General features: G+C 32.4%; 3 protein-coding genes across 3 annotated transcripts; 1 reads left to right on the top strand and 2 right to left on the bottom strand.

Moving 5' to 3' along the window:
• The first annotated feature begins 964 nt into the window (after window positions 1-964).
• LOC145642115 (uncharacterized) lies at window positions 965-8,223 on the top strand. The gene is made up of 7 exons (XM_081693206.1): window positions 965-1,661; window positions 5,320-5,358; window positions 5,470-5,540; window positions 6,036-6,100; window positions 6,249-6,338; window positions 6,455-6,547; window positions 7,276-8,223. Exons 1-7 carry the CDS (start codon window positions 1,006-1,008, stop codon window positions 7,708-7,710), a joined length of 1,449 nt encoding a protein of 482 aa, XP_081549332.1. The 5' UTR covers window positions 965-1,005; the 3' UTR covers window positions 7,711-8,223.
• A 4,658-nt stretch (window positions 8,224-12,881) lies between these two features.
• Window positions 12,882-13,391, bottom strand: LOC145555403 (lachrymatory-factor synthase-like). Its single transcript, XM_081617146.1, has one exon. It carries the CDS (start codon window positions 13,389-13,391, stop codon window positions 12,882-12,884), a length of 510 nt encoding a protein of 169 aa, XP_081473272.1.
• Window positions 13,392-17,731: 4,340 nt separating this feature from the next.
• Window positions 17,732-18,390, bottom strand: LOC145642114 (lachrymatory-factor synthase-like). Its single transcript, XM_081693205.1, has one exon. It carries the CDS (start codon window positions 18,344-18,346, stop codon window positions 17,828-17,830), a length of 519 nt encoding a protein of 172 aa, XP_081549331.1. The 5' UTR covers window positions 18,347-18,390; the 3' UTR covers window positions 17,732-17,827.
• Window positions 18,391-18,683: the final 293 nt, after the last annotated feature.

The raw sequence follows: 18,683 nt of genomic DNA, 5'->3' as shown, positions 1-18,683 counted from the left end.
AAATCAATTTTTTATTTTTAAAACTATAGATTAAATTTTCAACAGCTACTTGAAAAGCTACCTCTAATTTCAAAAGCTAATGTTTCTAACTTTTCACAAAAGCTACCTCCACCACTAAAAGCTACCCTAACCACTACTTTGCCAAACACTCACATTTTTTGTTGAGTAGTGGTTTGACTTGGTCAAACCACTAAAAACTACCTAAAAGCTACTCAAAAGCTAACGCCGAACACGCCCATAGAGTCAACCATTTAATTAGCCCTAAAAATATGATTATGTCTCCTACGATCAAATCTTTGAAGGAGCTTATAAACATCTTTGATTATCAGTCATCCCCTAAGAAGACTCCCTACCAAGTATATTTATAGCCGGCAATCACCTTATATGCTACTATTATTAACACTTAAATGTATATTAGTACAAGATTGCTCATTCTTACTTCATTTTTTATTACAAAAATAAAATGTATGATAAAATACTCTTAATTAAGTCCCATAGATTGCATATTCATCATACATTTTTGTACTTTTGTAATCCAACTTTGACAATAGAATGCGTAAGAGGTGTTAATTTAGGTATTTGAGTCCGATAAGGTTGGATTAAGTTTAATTTAAAGTTGAGTCTTGCTAAATTATTTTGGTCATACTAATCAAAAACTGAATTGGATTTTTTTAGATCAAATCAGATCGATCAGATCAGTTTTTGACATTTCTCCTCTAATTCCCTCTAACAATTTTGACATTTTTTAAGACATTTTTTTTAAAAAAATTATAAATATTTTTTTTTAAATGCTTGACTTGCTCATAAATATAAATAAAATTTAAATTAAAAAAAAAATTTATTTTATTCCCCTAAAAAAAAAATAAAAAAAAACTTTCTCAACCATCACGCGGTAAAAAGGTTGGAACATTAAACGCCCACCTCCTCTTCTCTCTCTCCTCATTCTGTCTCCATTTTCCAACCAACCAATCTCCAATTTTGATTTTTCTCCCTTCTAATAAATAAATGAACAAAACTACAATTCCAAATTTCCAATTTATTTCCTTCCATTTTAAAATAAAAATAAATAATATAAAAAATCCCTCTATAAAATTTCCCTTAATTTCTTCAAAAACATTTCTTCCTCCTCGTTCTCTCTCTAACAAACTCTCCACCATCATCTCTCCACCGCCTCAACTCGCCGGAACTTCGCCGCATTTTCTCTCTCCTCCGCCGGAACCACCGTCAATGGCGGCGACGAACGTGGAGGAGCTTACCTCCGGCGCAAGCGGCAGAATTATTCCTCTCTTTCACCGAGCTAAATCAATGGCGCTTCTCCTTTTTCCGTCCTACAATTTCCTCAAAAAATTCATCATTCTTTTCTACTCTTCCTTCCTTTGTTTCCTCCTCCTCCTTCTACCGCGCTCTCAACGGTTATCGGAGTCGGAGTCGGAGCCGCGTCCGGCGGCGAAGTTCCGGCGGAGGAGATTGTTGGAAGAGGAAGAAGATACACGGCGTCGTCGTGCGCTTGCTGAAGCGTTGGAGATGATGCCGGTTAAGATTGATGGAAAAGAGGAGAGAGAAAGTGATGAGGATTGTCGTTGGAGTACTTCGCTTTTCTTTGGTGTTCGACGAAATGCCCTTTTTTGCCGGTCTTGGTTCCCGGTTTCCGATAATCCCAAGTACGTTTTTATTTTAAATTATATATTTGATTTGATTTCTGTTAATTGGGGATGCAATTTCTTGGAAATGTATAATTATTTATTTGCATGTTGTTAATTGTTTAATTGAAATTGGATTTCTGGGTAATTCTAGGTTTAATTGTCTGTCATTCTTGATTTTTTAATTATTATTTTTGAAGGGTTTAATTTTATACTATGTATGGAAGTTACCGGAGTATTTGTGATTAATTTTTGGGTTTTAATTGAATTAACTTTGGAGTTTGGCTTGTGGATTAGCTGAGTTTATGTTTGAGATAAGAGAATTTCTGTGCAATTTTGATGGATTTGTGAACATTAATCAGTTTCGAGGCTGAGTTTGATTGTTAAGGAGTGATCATATTTTGCTTCCTCTGTAAAGATCTCTGTTTTGGTAATTATATTCGTTTTCCTGGTGACGAATGAGCTAATATTCAAGATATGCAGTAGTTGAGAGGTTGAGGATTCGATTCTTTAGTGACCAGAATTTTAGAATAAGGAAATGAGAAGCAGCTTAAGGGTTGGATGAAATGAGGAATTGCTGGTTTAGCTCAAGTTGGAAGTCTTAAATGTCATCAAATTTATCATTGATTTGGAAAATTTTGGGTTTGAAATTTGAATTTTGGGCTGATTGGGCAATTTATTGCTTGGTGATGAGGTTGGTTGTGTAAATTATACGAAGTACTACGTATCATTTTGAGTGATTGTGTGTTTGATGATTAGTATACTACTTATAAGGGATCCTTCTGGAGGTTAATTGCTTTGCATATTCATATTTTGTTTTGTCAAATTTGAGGCAATTATGTTATTATAGTATGTACTAGTCTGGCAATTTGATATTGATAGGGCAAGTTATTGTGTGTGTGTGTGTGTGTGTGTGTTTTTTTTTTTTTTTTGTAAGATTGAACAATCAAAGTCTTGCTCTACCCCCCCCCCCTCTCTCTCTCTCTCTCTCTCTCAAGTTTTTCTGTTTGTATATTGGCCTGTGTGCTGAACTTTCAGTGCAAATTATGCTTGTCTCACTTGTTGGTCTATGTCGAAATAGCTATTAATTGTTGACCATTCAAATTAATTGAGTGAGGAATGGTGAGAAACTGAGATTGGCATGGGAAATGTCAAATGTGTGTTAAAAGCTCTTGCTGGGAGTAAAATCATAAGCGGTTTGACTGATTGTTCTTCGAGGAAGCAAGAATGAATTTGCATCCTGTACAAGTCTTTCCTTATCTACATAATAGCTGAGTCAACCTATTTGAAGACAATTTTCCTATAGCTATAATTATCCACCTAACATTCCAAACCAGCACTTGATCAACTTGAAACATATGGCTTTTTAAATTGAAATTTTCCTGCTGTAGGACATGACCACCTCACTTGTTGACTATGTCTTCCCTATGTAGCTTACCTAACAAATACTCTATCCGTTTCTTAAAAATTGCCTGATTTTCCTATTTGGTTTGTCACTCTCAGTTTCCCCTCTGAACTACTTTGTATTTAGTTGCATTTTCCCCACTTAACATCTCACAAAAAGATAAAAGACAATCCCACATGCGCAACTTTTCCTAAAATTCTTCTAGAGAAAACATTGATGGACTAAGGGATAATTAGCTTGTAGAACTCAGTGCCCCTAGTAGCTGACTTATTTATTCAACTCTGCTAGATGCCTAACTACTGAACAAGGACCAAAGTGTTTGTGTGTGCGTGTGTTTGGGGAGGGGGGGGGGGGGGGGTTCATTGAGGGCTTTAAATTTATGGACCTCATTTAGATCATTGGATGAATGTAGACTTTAGCTGTAAAAAGATATGGAGTAAGAAAGCTAAATGCTTGTGTACTTAAGAGGTGTCTTAGTCAAAATTTATCAAGTAGACATCTCTCACAGTCATCATCAACATCAAAGAAATTTAGGTCCCTATAGAAGAGTTTCAGGGTTCTATCAGTAACCATCTACTGTTTCTTGGAGATTAATGTGAAGCGGTGTGGAGGAGAGTTAAGGTAAAAGACCAGATAGGACTGTCGGTATTTGAGGGACATCTCTTTATCTCATCTTCTGATTGAGTGATGGCCCAATGGTGTCTTTATTAATGGGCAATTTCTTATTTCATCACAGTCTCTCTTTAACGTTCATATGTAATTGGGAATTAGATAGTGCTGTGGCTTAATCATATGCCTTTGTCCATTGTTGAAGGTTAGACAGCTAAGGCAGGGAAAAATAAATTGAATTAAGGGAAGAAGATGGTAGAGTGAAGAATAGAAAAGATATGAAATATTTTGCTGTTTTCTATACCATTATTCCATATTTTAGTATCGTGACATAAATTTTGAGGTCCTTGATAAAAGTAAACACCACACTGTAGCTGCTGGTTGTATTGTAAACTTGTATATGTTGCTGGATAGGAAAGATACAATATATTAATGTTGGAACACAATAGGGCAAGGACATAGTCAGTTTTGAAGACATACATTATTGAAATTGGATCTTTTATGTCCCAGAACTGCATCCAGCCATCCAGTAACTTGTCCTCATAAGGAGACAGCTCTGGCCCTTCTAGTTTACTCAAAGTGTTTTTCTTTTAAAGTTGTTGCTATTGTATGCCTCAGTTCCAAAACAATATTTCTCTTCATTTATGGTACAGATAATGAAAGTGATTATATGACTGAAAACTTTTCCATTTCATAGCACCTTTTCTTCTGTCAAAACTATGTACTACAATTAACTAATCATTAAAGAGGCATTTTAGGAGGATACGTGCACCTTGACTGCCTTGAAAATTTCATTTTTGAACATCTATATTTTATACCGAGTATTATTGAACTTAAGTGTGAATTCTATAGCTGTTTGCCTTTCTAAGGCTCTGATCAACTGGTTTAGAGTGACAGATATAAGGTGTTATCTTGCTGTGTATCATTCTTCGTAGAATTTCTTCTGTGTATTCTTGTAAGAAATAATAGGTGTTATTTAGTGCTTTTCCTTTTTCTGACTATTCCTTACTCCTTAAGATGGACGTGTTCAGGTAGTTTATGATGTCTTGGTTGCATGTTGAAGTAAAAATGAAAAGTGATTTGTATTATTTTAATGATAAAAAAAATCCTTTTTGGAGTTTTATCTTACTATTCCCCCCCCCCCCCCCGGTGTTGGTTTCACAAGCTAGCAAATTTGAGCAATTTCTATTTTATACATGGGTCTTTTGTACGACCACATGAGCTAAAAATTGATTTTGGGGTGCACAGTGTGCATGGTACACCCTGTTGTGTAGCAGACATCTTAGCAAATCTAGCCCCATCTTAACACTTATCAAAGGATAAAACATTTCATCCAAAACTAATTCAAACATAATCCCTTATTCTTTTCAAGTGTTGAATGTACATGTTGCATTAGCAGCAAGTGAAGTGTAATAATGATACCCTCTGAAACTGGTTGTTTTTGGTAGGTTAGATAATGACGAGTTCATGCAATAGTAATAAAGGTTCGATTTCAGTAGCAGACTTCAGATTTGTTGTGTCATGTAACTGTTTTTACTCTCTCCCCTCCCCCTGGTTTTGCATATATGTGGTATCTGGCGCAAAACTACATGCTTTCTGGAATTTTCAGACAAATTGCACCTTAGTTTTTCTATATTATATTTACTAGTTTTTATATGATTTCAGGGGCATTATCATTATCATTCACGGACTTAATGAACACGGGTAATTACTGAGAACCTTCTCAATATTTATTTGTTGCCTGCAATGGTGATCTGAGCAGCTTTTCGGGTCTCTCAAAATAACCTGATTTACTTTTTTTTGGTATATTTGCAGTGGAAGATATGCTCACTTTGCAAGGCAATTAACCTCTCGCAACTTTGGGGTGTATGCTATGGATTGGATAGGTATTTTTAGTGTTTACTTTAGTTAAACATTACTTTCACACTAAAAGTGTCAAATATTGAGTTATTACTGTACTGGTCCTCATTGTCTTATGCTGTGACAGCTCTAAGCTCATTTGTCAGATTATTGCTTTCCAAGCATGTCTTGCATGGAGGCTAAAGAAGGGGATACCAAGAGAATTTTTACATAGGATATATACTTGAGCTACAGTTTAATTAATTATATTTTCTTATGCAATATGTTAGTCTTAAAGGTCTGCTATTAATACCATCACATGTGATAGTTGGTGTGTTGCATCTTGTAAAAGCTAGGTAGGTATTATTATGTATGCTGCATTCTGGTTTTGGTATATATTTCAAAAATGCAATCGCTTATAAAACATATCTGCATATGCAACAATTTGTAATTAGGACACTACTTATTTCGTGTTTGAGTATCAGCGGATTTCCCTTTCAGGATGATTAATGTAGTAATCTCATTGTTTTTCTCTCTTGTAGGCCATGGTGGTAGTGATGGGTTGCATGGGTTTGTTCCCTCCCTTGATAATGTTGTTGCTGATACTGTGAGTTGGAACTTTTTTTATTTCATTATTATCTTGTGATTTTAGGATTTTGAGCATATATGCTTGTAATGTATGAAAAATTTCTTGTAAATAGAAGACCCCCCTCTTAGTTAATTCTATGCCTAAAGTTCATTTCTTGTATGAATAGGCCGCTTTCTTGGAGAATGTTAAACTTGAGCATCCTGAGGTACCTTGCTTCCTGTTTGGTCACTCTACTGGAGGTGCGGTGGTTTTAAAGGTTAGCCATCTCACTCCTACTGAGTAGTTGATAGTTTGAGGTTTTTTTTTACACTCTTTGGAATTTGAAATTGGCTGAATTTTTCTTAATAATGCATATATTCTGCTGTTGTACAGGCAGCTTCTTATCCTCACATTGAAAGAATGGTTGAAGGAGTTATATTGACCTCACCTGCTTTGCGCGTGAAGCCAGCACATCCTGTGGTCAAGGTATATTTGTACACTATAGCTTGAAAGTCTTTGTGGGAGCATATTTACCAATTTTATGGCATATCATACACTACCCTAGTAAAAAATTGTCTTAGCGTATCATATAACTTATTAAGGGCTGGAAAATTCTCCCCATTAGGCAGCCATCTGAGATGCATAATTGTTTCTGTACTCCCATTATAATGTTGAATGCCTTTTTTACTCCATTACCCATGCCTTGGCATGCAAGATTACTATGCAATGCCAAGGGAGATAACACATGTGTAAAAAAGACACGGGGTAACCATAACTATCAATACCCTGCTAATGAATCAATCTAAATGTTTTGTCTAATTTACTAGCAAAGTAAATGATTATTGGGAGTATTTTGTTAGTTAATGACCAAGTTGCTATAACTGTCTGCTTACCCTGGTTGGTTACTTTGCCTCTAGTCTGGCCATAGGATTGGATTTTTGGGTATGATGGGGGCCCTTTGATCTGACAAACCTTACTTGGCTCAGGCTCCCCTCTCACAGACACACATTGACAAATATATACTACCTCCGTTAATTGTTATATGCAACTTTGGAATATTTTATATCTCACAAATAATACCCCAAAGTTGCAGATAACAATTAACAGAGGAAGTATATATTTTTCCCAAAAAGAATAAGGAAAAATTTTTAAAAGAAAATGTCAGGAAGAATATATGGATGCTTATGCTTATGCTCGTGCTGCTGTCTATGCAGGTTGTAGCCCCTGTGTTTTCCTTGGTTGCTCCAAGATTTCAGTTCAAAGGTGCCAATAAGAGAGGCATTCCAGTTTCCAGGGATCCAGCTCAACTTCTTGCAAAATACTCTGATCCGCTGGTTTATACTGGTCCCATAAGGGTCCGAACTGGGCATGAGATTTTGCGTATCACTGCTTATCTGACACGCAACTTCAAATCTGTCACTGTACCATTCTTTGTTCTTCATGGAACTGCAGATAGGGTGACTGATCCACTGGCTTCTCAGGATCTCTACGATCAAGCAGCCTCCAACTTCAAAGATATAAAGCTTTATGATGGCTTCTTGCACGACCTCCTCTTCGAACCTGAGCGAGAAGAAATTGCATGGGACATTATCAACTGGATGGAAAAGAGGCTAGACGTGGTTCAGGACTTTGGAAAATTAGTTGATTGATTAGGTGTTACTCAACATTCAAAAAAAAAGATTGGTGATTGCGAATCAGTAATCACTGTGAAGCGTTTATAGTACTTCTGTCCTGCATAAATTGTGACGCTGATATCGTATTCTGAACTCATAACAGCATGTGGCAAGTATGTTTGGACAGAGGTAGTATTTGTTTTGAAAATAAGTGTGGAGTCTGTAAATTGTATAGCATATAGTCAGGCCTTTTTGGTAGATTGGTGTGTCCGATTACAGTTGCAAACTGTTTTCTGGCAAATTTGCCTTCAAAACGTTTGCTGTGATCTGTATATGTATATGATATGAAATCGTCGTTTTAGTTGTTTTGGGGTGTCCTGTAGTCTACCTGGATTTCGATGAAAGCGGAACGTTTGTACTTTGTACTGGTCTAGGTGTAAACAGTCTTACTCGCAATGTAGAGAGGCTGATTAATCTTAATACATATATCTTTTTGTTAAAAACTCGAAATATTGGGTATTTATATAAATATATATAATTTTTTTGGTAGCTAGCTGTATTGTTATTGAAACATAAGTCTGATTAAAATGAATGTCATTTACTAGTTTGCTGAAATATATATAATATTATCTAAGTTCTGAAATAGTTTATTTCCAAACTAAATAAATGTAAACTAGTTTGCTGCTTGCGTGTAAGAATAATGTTGTTTAATTTAACACAATGACCCCTAAATCAGGTAATAGAATAAATAGGTATCGCATTGACTAAACTGCAATAGCACCGTCCAAATCTTGCATCAGTTGATCCTCTTTCGTTTCTCTCTTATAAAATGCAGTTAACTTCTGTCTTTTCTTTATTTTATGTGCACCACATTAGTGATATTACCAGCTCATCATCTTTTCTACCCTATTATGCGACTAGTCTCACCAACACATAATATGTCATATCTGACAATATTACAAATCACCTTTTAAGGCCTATTGACTTACTGAACTCAACTAATTGGGGTTGAGAGCTAAAATGAATTTGTTTATAAGAGAAGAAAATTGAAAACTGAATTTAATTAAAATTAAGCTGAATAGAACAGGCCTTAGTATTTAAGATACTTTATCATTAGTGGTCATATGACAATGTAATTTGAACTAAATACACGATTATTGTATAATATATATCGAGTAGTTAATAATCTTAATATATAACCATCTTTATCTTTACAAAAAGAAGGCATATTTTAAGAATCTCACAAGAAAAAAAACCTGAGGACTGTAGTTAAGCATCTATGTTTATACTCTATATTTTTTCGGCAGAAGACAGATTCTTTTTATTAATGATTTTTTTGTGAACATTTAGTGCTTTTGTCGTTATAACCTAGTTCATTTTGAATTTGAAGTCGTTTGTTTCCTTCGTTTATTCTAATTCACAAAAGACAGAATAAGCTTTTTGCAGCATGATTGTCAAATTGATATTACTTGGTATTATTTTATTAAGTGAATACAGTAATTTGGAATTTGTTCTGTTATTAGATACTTCTATATTCGATGTCTTTGGATCATGTTCACCGCCCTTATCTTCTAAGCCAGCAAATGCGTTGTATAAATTCGGTACAACATCATAACTCAAAAGATTAAGATATAATAATTATTTTAAGTTATTGTGCTATCATTTTGAAGTATTATTAGTAATGTAATCTATCTATCTTTAAGTACGTGTTTACTACCTATTTGGTAGATGGTAATAATGCTAATTGATGTTGATAATGCAAGCGGATTTTGAGTGTAAATTATTTATGTTAATGTCTTTGGTATAGTGTTAACTCACAGTCTGAGTATATATATTTTTTTAATGGGTGTTAATGGATTTATAATATAAAGAAAAAACACAGCTACACAAATTTGGAATGGGTTGCTTTACCATAAACACAATGACAATGTTTTTCCTTACAAAATTACACTAATTATATATTCTCATTGTTTTTTCTTCAAACAAATGTTTTAAAAATCGAATGTACAGTAGTTTACTACTGTGTGACGAGAAGGAAAAAAGGAAAGAAATATGAGTATTTTACACTAAGGGACTGTTCTGATTTACTGAACTGAGCTGAAATGAATTAAATTAAATTAAGCTGAACTAAAATGAATTGTTTATAAGAGAAGGAAATTAGAAGCTGAACTGAATTTAATTGAACTGAACTGAACTGAACTGGTTGGAGCTAAACTGAAATTAAGCTGCCCTTAGAGTACGTAACTTCTGATAGTTTAAAGATATTTCTGTGAGAATAAAAGTAAATGGGTAATTATCTAAAAAAATTTTTGATAGTTTAAGGGTAATTTTGTGATAATATGGGTAACTTTTAGTAAACAATAAACAGATATGCATTAAATTCATTGTCAACCCATTGCATGCAAAACTTTTGTTTTCATCCTCACTACCTATCAAACAAGTCAAAATGCTAAATAAAAATTAGTTGATAAATAGTCGTAAAACATTAATTAATTAGTGGTCTTGTAAGTTATAACCACCAAATTGCTAGCAATCACAATAAAGAAATAAATAAAATTATACACATTCGGGTACAGGGGCCTACAAGGCTACAACTATACAAGGGTATTTATTGTATACTTCCTATGTAGTAGGTTGTATATTTAAGGTGTTAGAGAATCACAAAATTCAAATTTGAGAATCACAAAATTCAAACTAACATGAAATTGTTCCATTGGTCGCTAAACTTAGCAATTAACATTAAAATCGCTAAATTAGGAAGAAAAAAAATATATATATTTCCGCAAGTTATGCTTAGATCTAGCTACGTAATTGGTGTAGTATAGTTAAAATAAATTATGGTATTAAAAAAATAATAATAATGATCAAGATATATAAATTTTGCATGTGTACTTCTTAGTCTCACTCTGTACTAGCGCAAAATGCCAGCCTAAAAAATCACGTTGGCTTGAAAAATTGCGATGGTCCATACAAAATAGTTTAATTTACGTGCTTGGACAATTGTCAACTGATATATCTACGATTTGTGGAATTGTAGGGAATTTTTTTTTAATGTGGAACCTTGTTTCACCTTTTTCCACAACTTTATTTTTATGGTCCATTTACACACTTGAATTTCTGAGGATGGTAGCATCAAGACTAACAATTGCTCATAATTTATTGGTTTTCTTAATTACCTTCGATAGAAGGAAACTCTCGGTGGATTCAAAGCTATGGTACATCTACATCCCGTTAAATTTCATCAATAATAAAAAATAAAAAAAATTAATTGCTCATGGATTGAGCTAGTATATAATTCGATTGGCACGAAAGGCACAACATAATGACTGTGCATGGACATCATTTTTACTACATATAGTGTAGTATGACTGTATGAGTTTAGCATGAGCAAGCTAAGCGTCAATCCACTAGCTTTTACCAATAGTAGTTGAATCAAAATAGTAAAAGGGATAGGACACGTACTAATAATATTACTCTCACGTCTATTTAGAATGATTGATACAACATATATTCTCCTTATATGTATCAAACATGACTCGTTAAAGCACAAGGCATTTAAGCTTAGTAGCTTATACGTACAGTCGGCCTCAATTCCAACACTATCCATGTTTCTTTACTTGGGCTTTTTTTTTTTTTTTTTTTTTTTTTTTTGCTTAGACTAGTCAATGAGCATATTGATTTTGATGACTATTTTTCCAAGCCCTTATCATATCATTAGTTTTCATTCTTCTTTTCTAATTGTGACTATTAGTTTGTGACACTTACCTCTTTCAAAAACTCTTTAGGGAGACTTCTCTTAGAGTCCTAATGCATTGCTCAATCATTTAGAATATACACATCACCTATATATATGGCTATATCATATCATATAAACACAGTACAGTTTTATAATTGTCATTTAGGGCTTTATTTTCTATCCATTTCTTTCAATAAATAAGTTACCTTTCTTGTTTTATGATTAATAATGGGATAAGTTTGACAGTTTTGAATTGTTTAAAGTATGGAAAAAAACAATATTTAAGAAATTATGAACATGCAACCGGGCTATTACAGCCACGTGACTAAATTTAATAATCAACAATCCAACATTAACAAAATCATGAGAAATTACAAGTTTATTTGGCAGAAACAAATCATTTATATTATGAATTGTGAGCTCAAATATCATGTTGACTAAGTTTTTTTTGTTAATTTATTAACGAAACTATCAACAAATAAATGGGAACTTCCTCCAAAATAATCCGGATAATCTTTTAATTTAAGGAAAACTTCATTTTACAATGCCCAACATAACTTTCCATAATTATACAATAATCTCAACTTTCACCTGCATTTTCTTTCTTAAATCCCAATTACTGATTGCCTAAAGACAAGGTTAAACAAATTGTTTGACACATGTTGAATGTTAATTTGTTCAAAAAATAAAAATTAAACAATTTAAATTAAATAAATTTAAAAAAAAAATAATAAAAAAAAAAAAAACAAAGACCACCAACCACCAACCGCTGGTGGCCACCTCTTCCCCAACTGACCAGCCCCACCCCCAAACCACCCTCTTTGATCGCAACCCCACATTTCTAACGAGAAAATTGTACTTGTACTACACATACAATCATGGTTTGGACGACAAAATTGAATAACGGTACGAAACCAAGAAATCAAGCATTTTACTATTCAAAAAAAAAAAAAATGAAATAAAAAAAGTAGTCTCTAGAAAATCAAGCATTTTACTATTCAAAAAAACGAGTAGACTTGGAAATCAAGCATTATACTAGTCAAAAAAAAAAAAAGCAAGCATTTTTTTAGGATCAATAAGTTTAGGTTATAACATGAATTACATGATATACTATTGTCTACCAGTGATACACGCCCACGATGAGTTGGAAAATAATGTGACTAACAATGATATGTACTGTAAAGCTCATATTATAATGGGCAATTAAGTGAACTCAACTAGCATTCTCTAAGATTATAACTCAACCTACCTGAATAACGAGACAGATTCAATGAGTTAATATGACATCCATATAAAATTTATCAACCTTTATTCATTTAGAATATTCTCATTACAACAATACTTATTAAATTATTAAGACCTCCAATAATATTACTAGCACAATATAAATGACTACTTTTAACATACATAGCATCAAAAACAAAAGTGAAATAATTTTATGTATAAGATTAGTAATATTTAATCTTTTAATTTAATTAGCTTCACATTGACTATAAGCTTTTTCCATCTTAATGACCATGCCATGAGCAATAGCCTTAAGAAGGTCACAAAGAGCTTCAAAAGTAAACCCTTCAACAGGATCAGCTTCAAACGTCCACACAAACTTACACCCACTTCTTCCATCATCATCATCACCGCCGTCGCTCGGAAACAACCGCATGGTTGAGACATAAGACTTGAACCCTGCGTTGTTATCAACAACTTCATAGGACAAACACATCTGTGATGGGTCAATGGATATAAGCCTTTCCTTAGCAAACCGAGCCACGCCGTCGCCTCCGAACGTTGAGGACTCACAACACCTAACCATGCCTGGCTCACCTAGCTCACCTTCTACTAGGTAACACTTCTCAAGGTGAGTAAACCATTTGTCTAAGGAGCAAAAATCTGCTATTAGTGGCCATACTTGTTGTGGTGTGAGTTTTAGCTCTACTATTGTCTCTCCTTCCCATTTGGCTGACTCTTGAACTTGATCTCCCATTTTTAGTGAGAAAATCAACAAGTTTTAATTTTTTTTTTAAAGGTGGTTTTTTATGGGGTGAAGAAGCTAAGGATGATTAAGAATGAGCTTTTATAGACCAAGAATAGTTGTACATACAATTAATTAAGTGGACCAAGAAATTAATAAAGTAGAGAGTGCTTGTGGAGGTTATGTCTTACCTTAAATATTTCTTTGAGATTTATTTTTTGTTTGGGTTTTATTAACTAGTACTTTGTGATGAGACTATTGAATTGTCACGTTAGTAATTTAAATGCCTAGAAATTTTTGGAAATTTTGATTTTTAACACCTTGAAAAAGACGAAAATAGTTTTTAATATTATAATAAAAAAAAAAACTTTTTTTTATCAAACATCGAAAGTCTAAAATATGATTTTACCACCACTTAACAGTTTTCGTCCAAATTTCGTTAAGTGAGGTCCATTGGTCCACGTGTCGCTATATTATTAGTTTAGAAAATAGAAAGAAAAAAAAAAAAAAAGAACCAAAACCCCCTAAAACCAACCTAGCACCCCAGCCCCACCACTAACGGCATGCCACCACCACATCCTCACCCTAACCCTACCATTCCTAGCCCCGCCACCGAAAAAGCGCCTCCCAACCCATTTTTATAATACTATATTGGTTATCTGCATAAATACATGACATGAAAGGAGTACTCCGTAACTAATAGAGACTCGTTAAAGAGTAGCTTCATTGTCAAGAGGTAATATTTTAATTGTCTAGTATTTGTCTATTCCCTCTGTGTTTTAATAAGTGTTGCAGCTTGACTGCATTTTATAAGAGAGAAATACGACTTTGATCATTAATTTATTTAATCATATGTTAATAAAACTATAGGAAAATTGATATTATGAAAGTAAACATTATAACGAATCCAACAATGTATAATACAATAACATTTATTTTTTTATATATTAGTAAATTAATCAAGTCAAAATCATTATTTGATAATGAAAAAAGTCAAATTATAACACTTATTAAAACACAGAGGGTGTAGTATTTTAATGTGTAACGTTGACATCTTGTAGTTATTCTCTAATATTTTAATTTTTTAAAATTAAACTATAATATTGTCTAGTATTTGTATAAGCCTTACACCATTGACATTTCTTTAGATGTATGGAGTGGATTAAAAGATAGTGTATTGTTGGCATGGGCCCTAGTTGAATATGAACCACAACACGTCAACACAAGTTTGTTCTTCTAAGTTGGTTGATGCCTTGATGGTATGTTATGATTTTATTTTTATTTTTTTTTCTATTTGTTCTTTTAAACCTTATATTTAGTGGGGAGCAAAAGTGAATGCTTGGTTCATCTCAGAGAAAGAAGAAAAACAAATCATAAATCAAAATACTGTTCAACAATGTGAGACACGAAAGTTTTCATAAAGTACTTTAGAACCTTTTTTTTTTTTAATGGAACGTTAATTTGGCTAGCTTGAACATTAAATCTAATATAAGTAGTTCTACTTGTTGTTTATGAAAACAAATGATATCTTGATTTAATATATATGGAGTAGTAGTTGGTAATGTTAAAATTTTAGTTTAGTTGGATCGCGTTCATTGACATAAATATAAGTAATTATAGAGATGGGATCTAAGATTTTAAATTTGAGTGTCAACATTATGTTTATATTTATATTTATATACGTATGTAGTACAAGATAAAACAAAAAATATTTCATAATTGATACTAGTATTTTATTTTCACTGGAAAAAAAATATATAGTACAAACAAATTGATTATGTATATACTTTTTAATTGCTTTATTATTTTAGTGTAAATCTTGTGACATTGTGTTTGGCTAACCATGCACATGGTGTAGCCACATTTGTTCATTAGTTTAATCATTATTCGTTAAAATGATTAATCTTAACTATTCATATGAATAACGAACCTAATTTTGCCCATAAGAGTAATCCCTATTTCATAAAAGAGTAACATCAATTTTTTTTAAAAAAAAGTAATCAAATTTGTTCATTCTAGTAAAACATCCTTTCTTATATATTTTGATTATTAAAAGAATAACTCTACTTTGTAATAAAAGTAACCCCATTTTCCATTGCGATAACCCCTCATTTATCTAATAAGTAACCTCATTACTCATTTAATTGCTTATATGTGAAATGGCCCTCTGATATTTTTTTGAATAAGTTTATTGATAGATTTGATGCGTAATTATCAATTAGTTGTTTTAGTAAGTACACATTATCATAAGATATACTTCTCGCGCTACGGCATTATAATAAGCATAACTGCATAACACATAACATAAGTACATAATAATACTAATGCTGCAATGCAAATATTTTCTTCTTAGTTCACCAATTCAGTTAATGTAACAGAAGTAGTATACAATTGGTCAAATTATATTTATATTGGTCAAATATGTAAGTAAATAAACTATTGCATGAGAATGAGACAAGACGAAGGAGAAAAAGAGGACATCTATTGGACTATTGGAGAAGGGGAAGAAGAAAAACAGACCATCAATTCATTAAAAAAAAAATTAAAAAAAAAAAAAAAAAGAATTCGATCCTCATCACAATTTAAAAAATAAAAGACAAACTTTTAAATAAATTGGATATACATCCGTTATAAAATTACCTCTAAAATGAAAAAGTTTCCCTAAATTTGTAAAGAGTGACCCTGATATAAATAAAAGTTACGAAATATTTATGCTTTAGTGATAATAAAGTTATCCAAAAAATTGTAAAAGTGGCCCTAAATTTGATAAAAAGTGACCCTCAATGTACAGTAAATTATTGTGCACCGGATGCATACAAAAGTTTTTTATTAAAAAAAAAAAAAAACATCTATCAAAAGCCAAAAGGTATCTCTTTTTTTTCTCAAAAAAAAAAAAAGGTATCTCTTTAGAAGCATCTTAATTGATTTGTGAACGCTATGTTTGCGAATAACTTCGTTGCAAACTTACAGTTACAAATAGGAAAAATTAACAAAAATAATCCAAACTATTGACTTTCTTCTTATTTTAATCCCAACTATAGGAGGTCCTTCTCAAATTAGTCTATTTAACCTATAACTTGTGATACTGGTTATAATTTTTGTTTTTGTTTTTTTTTTTAGGATTAAATTCTCATTCATTTATTTAAATTTATAATTGTCACCCACCATTCACCTACAACCTCAGCATTTTCCATAGCCACAACCACCACCCACAAAACACACGACCTGGTTAATAGGTGGTGAGATCAGAATGAAGGTGGTGGTACGGTGGGAGTTTAAATTTTTTTTTTTTTTTTTTAATCAAACCAATAGCAAGTTGACACATTGCTTATTTTACTTGATTGACAGGTTAGCAAAAGTTTGAGACTAATTTGAGAATGGACCCTTTATATTTGGGATTATTTTGATTTAAATCATAGTTGGGATTAAAATGAGAAGGAAGTCAATAGTTTGGATTATTTTTGTTAATTTTTCTTTACAAATATACAATAATTACTTCCCAGTCGATATGGAGTATGTTATGCAGTGCCAAGACTGCCAACTGCCAAGCAATTAGAAGAAGGGAAGTTTAATTTATTACTTAAACTTTAGACTTTAGGGGTGTCATTTTGAATGTCTAGGTAGGGTTAAGTAAGATCGGATCATATATATTACTATATTTTATGCTAATTAAATTATTGTGCATTTATAAAGTCAAAATCTGAATTTGATTGTTTCAAGGCGGATCAGTCATACGTAGTATTAGTTTTGGCATTTTTAAGTACAATGATTAATGATAGGTCTTTTATCCCCGGGTGTCACAAGTATATGACTTTGTGCCTAAATGATGCACTCGGAAGTACTAAAGTCGGAAATTCTATCTCTTCATGATTATTGTTAAATAACTTTAATTCTACATTAATAAAATAAATGAAATTAATTTTATTTTTAAAAAAAAAAATCATATGAGATGAATTTAACATAAACTATCTTATAGGTTTTTTTTAACCACTTTTTAGCATAAACTCATAATTATAGGAGAATTTGGAAGAAAAAAAAAAAGAAGGAGATACGGCAAAAAATACTTTCTTTGACTTACTTTTCACACTTGCCAATGCATTATTTTAATTGCTAGTATCTTTAATTATCAATGTAAAAATTATAAACATTTTATATTAATTAAAATTATATAAATTAAGACGAATCTAACAAAATCCCCCATAATTATATTTTTGTTTAGCTATTAGCCTATTATTAATCATCAAACTAACCTTGTTAAAGTGGAGCATATGAATAAAGTAAAATTCAAAATGCAAAAGTAAAAACAGAGGAAGTAGATGTGCGGAATAATACACATCATTCAAAAAACTTAATTAATACGCTTAAATGCTTAATTATATAGTGCACAACATAAACAAATTGGAAAACCATAAACAATTTCACTAGAAATTCCACCATAATAATAAAATTTATGAACTTGTAATAAGAGAATCTTCCATTGCTTTAGCCATCTTTAGCAAACTCACTTCATACTTCTTCACCATATCCTCATATTTTAGCCCTTGAACAGGATCAACGGTAAAACTCCACTCAATCACACACCCTTCATTCCCTTGATCATCACCTCCTTGGCTAATCATGACCGTTGCTACATATGAAGTCAATCCAATGTTTGACTCTACTATCTCATAACTTAAACTCTTGTTCACTTCATCAACGGCTATTAATCTCTCCTTGGACAAAGTAACCAATTCTTCACCGTTGATCTTTGAATCAAAATCCTTTTTTGGTTGGAAGAAACTTCTAGAAGAACCGACGCAAACTCTGATACAACCAACCTCACCATTAGTACCATGGACACCATAGGAATTGGAAAGGGTAGGAAAATATTTGTGAATGTTGAAGAAATCCTTGAAAAGTGGCCAAATTTGGTGTGGTTTTGTGCTTGGTAGGGTTGTGGACACCTTCCCTTCCCACTTTTCCTCCATTTTTTTTTTGAGGGACAACAATATAATATGTCCTAAGCGTATTTCAGCCTCATATATATAGTGAGTTAATAAGTTATTGAGGTTGGCGATTTTTTCAACATGGTATGTAGGACGTAGCTGTAAGATTCAATTTGTTAGGTACAATCTTTATCATAAATTAAATCCCTCTATATTTAGTTACACCTTTATTATGCGTAACAAACTTGTACCACATGGGATATAAATAGAGGAAGTAGTAAGTAAAAAATCTCTATCTTATTCACTTTTTTAATGTTCAAGAGTTTCTCATTTGCATATCTACTAGGAGTAATATAAATATATATCATTCATGTAGTAA

The sequence above is a fragment of the Chenopodium album genome, chromosome 8 (assembly GCF_948465745.1).
Source record: "Chenopodium album chromosome 8, dcCheAlbu1.1, whole genome shotgun sequence".
Classification (NCBI taxonomy): Eukaryota; Viridiplantae; Streptophyta; class Magnoliopsida; order Caryophyllales; family Amaranthaceae; genus Chenopodium; species Chenopodium album.
The sequence above is the reverse complement of the archived record's forward strand: the minus strand, read 5'-3'. Positions and strand labels throughout refer to the sequence as shown.

Coding starts and splice junctions, on each gene's coding strand:
- LOC145642114 (XM_081693205.1), bottom strand. CDS start 18,346: ATGGAGGAAAAGTGGGAAGGGAAGGTGTCCACAACCCTACCAAGCACA.
- LOC145555403 (XM_081617146.1), bottom strand. CDS start 13,391: ATGGGAGATCAAGTTCAAGAGTCAGCCAAATGGGAAGGAGAGACAATA.
- LOC145642115 (XM_081693206.1), top strand. CDS start 1,006: ATGAACAAAACTACAATTCCAAATTTCCAATTTATTTCCTTCCATTTT. Junction 6,101..6,248: donor ATAATGTTGTTGCTGATACT/GTGAGTTGGAAC, acceptor TTGTATGAATAG/GCCGCTTTCTTGGAGAATGT. Junction 6,548..7,275: donor CAGCACATCCTGTGGTCAAG/GTATATTTGTAC, acceptor CTGTCTATGCAG/GTTGTAGCCCCTGTGTTTTC.